Source organism: Seriola dumerili, unplaced genomic scaffold, assembly GCF_002260705.1.
Source record: "Seriola dumerili isolate Sdu_G_001 unplaced genomic scaffold, Sdu_1.0 BDQW01000177.1, whole genome shotgun sequence".
Lineage (NCBI taxonomy): Eukaryota > Metazoa > Chordata > Actinopteri > Carangiformes > Carangidae > Seriola > Seriola dumerili.
In genome coordinates, this window is record NW_019174432.1 from 1,549,031 (window position 1) to 1,557,924 (window position 8,894).

Consider the following 8,894-nt stretch of genomic DNA (forward strand, 5'->3'; position numbering starts at 1 on the left):
CACAGCAAAATAAAGAGGAAAAATATATCTGTTCTTGTGGAGGGAGTGCAAGAAAAGCTTAGCAACCACCACTTGTAGCACCAGGAAGGATGAGGAAAAGCAGCACTCCGAGGCTCAATCTGTATATATATATATGTATATATATGTATACACATATACACACACCACAAAACCTGGCTACAAATTTTTACACTTGATTTTTGATCAGCCAAACAAGATACGTGTTAACTGATGAGGCTTTGAGGTGCTGGATGGCAGAATTTTTTTTCACCCTTCAGACAGTCAGGCTAGCTGTTTCCCTTTGTATCCATTCTTTGTGCTAAGCTAAGCTAACCTTGCCGTCTCCTGGCTCTAGATTCATAATTACCATAAAAATGAGAGGGGTGTCGAATCTAATTCTCTGTTAGAAAAGTAATGTAGTGTAATTCCCAATATGTAGAACTACTCCTTTAAAGGTCCCACATTTTACACTTTTCTGGTGTTTTATTTGAAGTGTTGATATTCATAAGAAGATATATTTGTGGTTTTAAGAACCAAAAACCATCTCAGCGCAGTTTTACATCTCCTCTTTCAGGCTTCTCTCTGGAGTTCGAGCAACAACAGGTCGGCTGACCGTTTTCTGAGTGATTGAATAAAAATATAGCAGATTTCAGGACCAAATCCTGCAATGTTGAATGGTGGGTCTGGGTGGGCGGGGCTTGTGGCATTACTGAGAGCGGTGACTGCTTTGTTTTGACATCACAAAGTCACATAAGTCCTGACGGCTTGTTTTAGGGCTCAGTTTCTGAATACAGGCTGTGTGCATTTCTGTGTGGACTGAGCGCTTTGATACTTTCACAGTATTAATATAGAACCTAGACCTGATCTATAATCAACCAAGACATGGAAATCTAAATTTATTCGATACAGGACCTTTAACTAAGCTCCACTTGTTGTCAACTCAGAGATTTTGTCCCTGGTTAGTCTTCAGTGATCATATTTATACGTGTCTTTAGGTGTCACTCTTCAAAGCTTGTCCATCGTATAATATGGGACTCTTCCAGCTTATGTAAAAACAAGCTCTGTCAACACCCAAACACACACTCACCCCAGGGAGCTCACAATCTTCTCTGTGGTTAAGCAGCTGATCTTTTGTGTTCAAACACATGGGGGTCTAAGTGCCTTGCTAAAGGGCAAGACATTGCTTAAGAAGAAGAGAGTATTTCACTATTCACTGCCTTTGAATAAATATACAGTATTTGTGGCCCAAACATGCACAGAGAGATGATGATGGCTGATCATGTGTGGCTGCTCACAGATTTGTTTGTTCTTGCAGCAGATAAGATGATATCTGACGCTCTGCTAAAACAAAACCATCTTGGATGTAAGATCAGTTGACTTCTCTAATGCATCTGTGAAAATGTGTGTTCTTAACACTTGAAGAAACGCTCTGAAACATCACCCACATACACATTAAACCCAACACCAGGAGACGTATTGCAGCACTCACGACTTTCTAGTATTCACTGCACCTTGTCTTATATACTGTAAAAGTGGTTCGGCTGAACTCATGGGGAGGGTGGGGTGGGTTGGGGTTAGTGCTCCTTGGGGAGACCGTAAACCTCATAACAGCATTAATTTTCAATGCATGTCCTCTCTGTCTGCTTCAGACGTAGATTCATATTTGAATATCTTCTGGCCGTAATTGCTTCATAGCTCAATATCCTGGGCTGAAACTAAAACTGCTCGGGCAGAGACTTTGTAAAATGGCATGTAAGAGTGCAGAACCATCTCAAGACATATGGGATCGTGAAATAGTAGAGCAAGCATGCGTGCACAGAGCAACTGCTATGCTATGAGATGAAAAGAAATGCTACGTGGCGGCACTCTTTTCATCTGACTGTTGCTGACTCTGGCTCCCCTGCTAACAGGAAACATTTCAGATTTTTTTTTGTTGTTTTCGTGAAGACGGTTCGATGATGTTGGATTTTCAAACATCTGTTAGTGTATTTGAATCTTTCACCTACAGAGATGCAGATGTGCTTTGAAAATCTCAAGCAACCCTGTCTTGAGGTGACAGGGTTGTATCGTAAATAAAATATTGTTTGTACCTAATGTTATTATTGGATCAGTTGGAAGTTCACACAGTCTGTCATCTGTTAATGATTATCATAAACCATTGATACAGCACTAGTATTACTGATATGCATAACAAACAGACAGTTGAAGCAAGATTACACTCGAGTCTGCTTGTTTTCACAGCAGCTCTGTTTACTCTGTTACAGTGGCATGTACTGTATGTACAGGGTTTCTGTGGGATGGAACAAGTTCCCAAACAGTATTAAAGAATGAAAAAAGTCACATCACATTGAATGAAACTAATTCAGATACATTTTTTTCAACTGATATCTTAGTTTTCATTAATTTTTTGAATGTTTATGTTCTTAAATGTTGTATTAGTATTAGCTTTGCATGTTTGTGCTTGCTTTGCACACTCATTCTTTATATTATATGTGGTAATGAGAACCATTTATTGATATTATTGGTAGTTTTTTGCATTGTTGTTTATTTGGTTGTGTTGTATTAAGAACAGCGTGTTTTGTTTTATCTATTTTCAATTTGTTTCTTTTGGACCTTGTTTTTAATGTGCAGGTCTCAGGAAGATTAGCTAATGAATGTCAAATGAAATACACATATAAACAAATAACTTACAATGATGGTTGCAGGAAGAAGATTCTTTTGTTTGTTGCTGATTTTTATGATTTGACACTGTGGCTTCTTCACTTTAAGAGCTACACTCTCTATCGGTCCTGAAATGTGTTAATGCGCTGGAATAAACTAACTATCAAATGTTATTTTTGATTTACATTAAATATTGCTTGCTTTATCAGCAGCACTTTTTGCCAAATGTGTCAGTTTTCCAGTATTAAAGAAGAAAGAGTGGGAGTGAGACAGCAAAGTGAGAAATAACCTTTATTTTTTTTTCCTGGCTCATAGGTTGTCAAATTGAAGAGCTCCCTCCTGAGGCCCCCTGCTGACTGATAACAAGCACAACTCAGTGCAAATCTGGGAGCTTCATGAGTGTGTGCACATAACCTCCACTCCACCGCTGTGTGTGTGTGTGTGGGGCACCATGCTGTGGACGGTGCTACTAGCGCTGCTGGTGCTTCTGCTGCTGCAGACTCAGCTGTCTCTGTGCTTAAGGGAATTACGCACAGGGGGTTCCAGCTCCCCTGCTTACTCCTCTTCATCATCGTCTTCCTCCTCCTCTTACAATGCCACCCAGCAGCGGCTACCCGGAGCCATTATTATTGGCGTGCGGAAAGGCGGCACCAGAGCCCTGCTGGAGATGCTCAACCTGCACCCAGATGTGGAGGTTGCAAAGGCTGAGGTAAAACCCCGTCACTGCTACCTAACTGTCTAATCACCATTAGGGGAAAGTAACTGAGTAGATTTATTAAAGTATTTTATTTTAGTGCAATTTTCCCAGGACTTTACTTGAGCATTTCCATCTTCTGCTCCAATACATTTATATGACAGCTACAGTTATTAGTTAGCTTTCAGAGTAAGATTTTACATTTAAGACAAATTATCATTTAATTTAAATACAGATGAATCCTGTGGCTCTCTACCTTTTTTGGCTTGTGAGTCATTACAAAAAAAATGGTCTCCAATTTTAGATGGCTGCGAGATGTTAGCAACTCCACCAAAAAGACACTTGAAGGCCTTTAAGGACGAAGACTAACTACATAGAGTGGCGCAGGGATGGCATATTTTCGAAGGCAAACCCGAATGTTAGAGTCACCCTGGTTCCCTCAACAAAAAGCTAATGGGATTTTTACATTGGCTTTGGTATTACTGCAGAAAATAATCTTTTTGAAAAACAAATGTTTATGACACTCACGTTTTGTTCAGCACGATAATCTTCACAAATGAACACCACATTTATGATTTTTGACGCCGAAATACAGTCACCTGGGGTAAAATGCTAATAAACGAACTGCACCACCGTTGCATGACTTCAACATCACCACCACTAAACTTCCAACATGTAGTTTGACTGAGCTCTGACCTCGTCTACAAAAGCTTCCTCTTACAAAGTTAGTAATAATTTTCAAAGTGCGAGTATGAACACATCGAGGCAGTAAAGGTTAGCGTTGACTGGGGTATTTTAACGTTAAACGTTAATATCTCTAGAGCTTGTGTTAACCACAGGCCTTATTTCAGTCGTCTAACAAAAAACACAAATAAAAAAACTTTCACGGGAGAAGTGAACCAGAAGTCTGGTTAACACACACAGCTCCTCAGCTGAGCTTTTCTCTGGAATCATCCGGGAGTGTTTCTATGCAATGGATCAGTTACAGGGAGGTCAGCAGCAGCAGTTATAAAGGCCACCCTTTACATTTGTATGAATACATCAGTAACTGGATTTAAGAGTCAGCTGGTAGGCAATCAGCTGATGTATCAATGACCCACTGATCCTGAATTGTGAATGAAATACAAATAGCCAATGCAAGTCTACCTTCAGCGCTGTGCCTGAACTGATTCAGTGTTAATATAATAGCACTTTGTTGAGAGATAAATCAGCTTCACTGATCTAGTTATTCGGGGCACTGATGCACTGTAGTTACCTTCTTATTTCACCAGATAAACCTGCTGTTTCCTACCAGGTACAAATGACAGCAATTTCAGCAGAGTAGACAAGTAAACTGTGTAATATTATTTCTCCATCAAAGCGGAGAGGTACAGACAAAATCAGAACAAAGTCAGCTCAACCTATATACAGTTTGTCATGTAGTTACAGTACGTGGTTATGAATGATGACAGGCCTGTCCCAAAGAAGTTGAACAGAGAGAAATCCTAATCAGGGTAGTTTGAGGTGAAGACGGCAAAGTTGGAAAACTCAAAGGAATACTCTAGATTGGTTTGGACAAGATGGGGTCAGACGGAAAGAGCTGAATGTCTTTTAGATGGTAAAAAAAAAAAAAAAAAAAAAAAACTAAAATACTAATAAAGTAAGGTTTTAAAAACCACTGCAGTGAGAAGTGACATGAAAATTAACACAAACTTTTTCTTCATCGTCTTTAATACTGACCTACATTCTTTCCTTCTGTAAGGTGCACTACTTCAACATGGAGGAGCACTACCACCGAGGCCTGGCCTGGTACCGAGCCCAGATGCCCTTCACCCTCCCTGGTCAGCTGACAGTGGAGAAGACCCCTGGCTACTTTGCAGCTCCTCAGGTTCCTGAACGTGTCTGGGACATGAATCCTGCCGTCCGCTTGTTACTAATTGTCCGGGACCCAGCTGAACGACTGGTCTCCGACTACACCCAGGTCCTCCACAACCGCCTGACCCGCCATAAGCCCTACCAAACGTTAGAGGAGCTCCTGCTCAACAAGGGCCACATCGACACTGGGTACAAGGCGCTGCAGAGAAGCCTGTACTACCAGCATTTGGCCCACTGGCTGGAGGTCTTCCCTCGGGAGCAGATCCACGTAGTGGATGGCGATGCACTCATCCGGGATCCCTTCCCTGAGCTGAGAAAGGCAGAGAGGTTTCTGGACTTACCACCCAGGATCAGCCCCAACAACTTCTACTACAACACCACCAAGGGCTTCTACTGCCTCCTGTCTGCCGGACATGACAAGTGCCTGGACGAGTCTAAAGGCAGGCCACATGCGCCCCTGAGCAGCCAGGCCTTTAAGAAGCTGTGCCGGTACTTCAGGAAGCCCAACGAGTTGTTCTTTGAAATGGTGGGCAGGTCGTTTTCCTGGTGCTGATCTGTGATGAACAGCAACTGTGGAGATGCCAACACATTCAGGGACTCAGAGGGAGAAAGAAAAACTGTTGTTTTTGTGTTTTTGTAATTAGATGATTGGAAAGATTTGAGTTCTATTAAAGTCATAAACATCCCTTGTTGTTGATACCTACTCAGGTATAAATGTGGCCAACAAGAGCGACACAATATGTGTGTGAAGATATTTGGAGAATTCATACTGCTCTTGTTGAACCATGTGGCCAACGAAACAAAACTTTTACTATGACCATGCTGGTGCCTCACTGGATAAACTCACTTGACGAAGCTATGACAACCGTGCCATACACAAGTTTGAAAATGAAAACACAACTAACTGCTTGTTAGTGCTCTTTTGTGGGGTGTTAAAAGAAAACTGTGCAGACTTTCAAGTGATGTAGAAATAGACAAGATGGCTGAATTTGATTGATTTGTTGCACTATGAACTCTAAATGCATAAAAGTTTCAATGTAGACAATTTAAAACAGAAGCCAATTTCTTTGATTTTTTTCTACATCAGCTGCGACATGTTTGTGTGTTAGTAAAATGTTTTAGTTGAGTCATCCTTTTGACTTCATTCCTTTGGTATTTTAATAAGCTGAATAGTAGATGTTCAGTGAAGAAATCTTTTTTTTTTTTTAGCTCTTTTGAAAGTAGCCACAATGAAAATTTGTTTTGGTTTCTCTTTATCTTCAAGGCTAATGTAGCACTAGTTTGTGTTTTTTCTTTTTCTTTTTTTTTTTTTTTAAGATGTTCTTCTAATAAATGTGTTCAGTCCTACAGTCTCCTGCCTGAACCCAGTTATGAGGTTTAAAGGGTTTAAAAACATCAAACATAAAGACACAGAGATAAAGAGTCACTGACAAGCCGCTCTGAAAGCTCCTCTCTCTCAAAGTGTATGAAGATGTTCTCTGTCAGTGTCTATCGAAAATGTTCTTTACATCAAGGATCAAAGCGAAGCTACGTTCCTTTTCATCATGAAGTTATACCTGTCAAGGAATTACCTCCAGTTTCACCATCACTCTCTAACAAATCACACCTGTAGTTCACCTGAAGGGCTTTATGTGTTTGAATCCCAACTTTATTTGAATCCAAGATGAATTTCTTACCTTAAATCACTTGATCTGGACACTGACATGTCATGACATCAGCGTAGAGAGTTGAAACCATAGGAATAAAGCGTAGGTGGGCTAATTTCTTAACCTAGACATTGATTTAGTTTCATGCCGGACTCAGCTGCAGACTCACAATCCATTAGACAGGGTGTAAGGTTAAACACAGTTGAATGGAGCACTTGTTTAAGCTTTCAAAAACAGCTGCAAATAATGATTATTTCCATTACGGATTAAGCATCACTTATTTGGTGCATAAATGATCAGATAATTGTGAAAAAAAATGCCCATCAAAGATTCCTAAAGCTAAGAGTGGCATCTTCAGATATCTTCTTTTATCTGTCCAAAACCCACAAAGATTGCATTTATAATGATATAAAACAGAGGAAAGGCAGCTAATTCCACAACTGCCAACTTGAACTGGGGTATTTTTGGCTGTTTTGCTTAAAGGAATAATCATATTAGTTGAATTCAGCTCTAAATCTAATATGAATAAATGCCACACTCCAGAAACACTTTATAGTATAATTAGATCCAGTCCACAGTATTTTAGTACTGCATGTGTTTGACCAGCACCAGGCTACATTATACTGGTGTGCAGGGGATTTCTGACATTCTTATTGATTGCAGTAAAATAAGTAAGTAAGAAATTGCATGATTTCCTCTCGGTTTTACTGATGATGTTTTCAAGTTGTGACAGAAAGTTTCTATAAAACCTTCTGGATCTATTCATAAGTCAAGACCAGTCAAGACTTTAACATGTTTTATGAAGACTTTAATAATTTCCCCATTTAACTGTTTAAGCTCAGAGAGAAGCATCAGCAGCAGAGTGATGACTTTGACAAAAATGAATTGGTTGGACTTTGCCTTGCATAGTTATAAATTATAAAATTCTCAGCTGAAAAACAGGAAAAGTTTTCTTTAAAACTCTTTTTCACTGACCTTTGGCCACTAGGGGGCAGTATAACAAGTAGTTAACACAATACTGAGATAGAGTGTTTTAGTTTTGCAAAAATAGTGTGATGGACCGGTTATCAAACAGTTGCGTATCACATCTGTACACACCTGTTTCATAGTTAATGTAAAAATGTCATTCAGTGCAGCTTTAAAGATTGTTTTTCGATATATGATTGGTGCTCTGACACCGTACCTCCTGCATTCCCAAAGATCGAATGTCAATTACAACAATTGGTACTGTAACAAATTCCAAATTGGACTTCTCATGTTAATGAATTTATTTTTCCTTAATTATGTTATTTTTCCTGTTTTCACCCCCCCCCCCAAGCTATGGTTGTAAAGCTAATTACACCAGTTTTTCTTCTATTCTTTTTTTCAAGAAAATCAGTAAACTACAGTAGCAGTCATGGGGTGTTTGAAATGGCTAATGCATAACTGAAAGAATCCATTTAAACAAACACTTTTTGGATTATTACCTTAAACACTGTCAGTGTTTTGTGTGCTGCATTTCAGGCATCTCCCGTTCGCTGCAGAAGAAAATAAGAGCTGAAGGCTGACCTCTAGCTGTCACCTTCCCACCATCCTCAAGAGAGAACTGTAAAGACAGAGAGATGTAAGAATAAACAAATGATTCTGGCTCTTTGAAGATGTGAGGCAGCAGCGTCTTTCATGTGTTCCTGTAGAGACTCACACTCGTGGACAATACATCTGATGATTCATTTGATGCAGTGAAATCTGTATCTCGTGTGCTGGGGTTCCTGAGTTTGCAACAGTTTCATAACCATCTTTCTGAAACAAAGATTGTAAACATTGTGGTGACATCGCCAACATAAGCATGTTAGCAATGTCTGTGTGGGCATGTAAGCCTCACCAAGCTGCTAGCATGAATGTAGACTCATACTAATGTTTCTCAAACAAACAGTTGCTGCTGATGGACCTGATTTAGACCTGATCCACTTAAATCTTGAAAACACAATCATTTGTGGCTGATAATTGTACAAAATGTACATATTAAATCAGTGTGACCAAGATCTGAGGTTTTCCTGTTT

The 8,894-nt window shown here is 39.7% G+C and overlaps 1 protein-coding gene across 1 annotated transcript; it reads left to right on the forward strand.

The window, feature by feature from the left end:
- The first annotated feature begins 3,012 nt into the window (after positions 1–3,012).
- LOC111227346 (heparan sulfate glucosamine 3-O-sulfotransferase 1-like) lies at positions 3,013–6,444 on the forward strand. Its single transcript, XM_022752794.1, has 2 exons — positions 3,013–3,370; positions 5,097–6,444. Exons 1-2 carry the CDS (start codon positions 3,113–3,115, stop codon positions 5,760–5,762), a joined length of 924 nt encoding a protein of 307 aa, XP_022608515.1. The 5' UTR covers positions 3,013–3,112; the 3' UTR covers positions 5,763–6,444.
- The last annotated feature ends 2,450 nt before the right edge of the window (positions 6,445–8,894 follow it).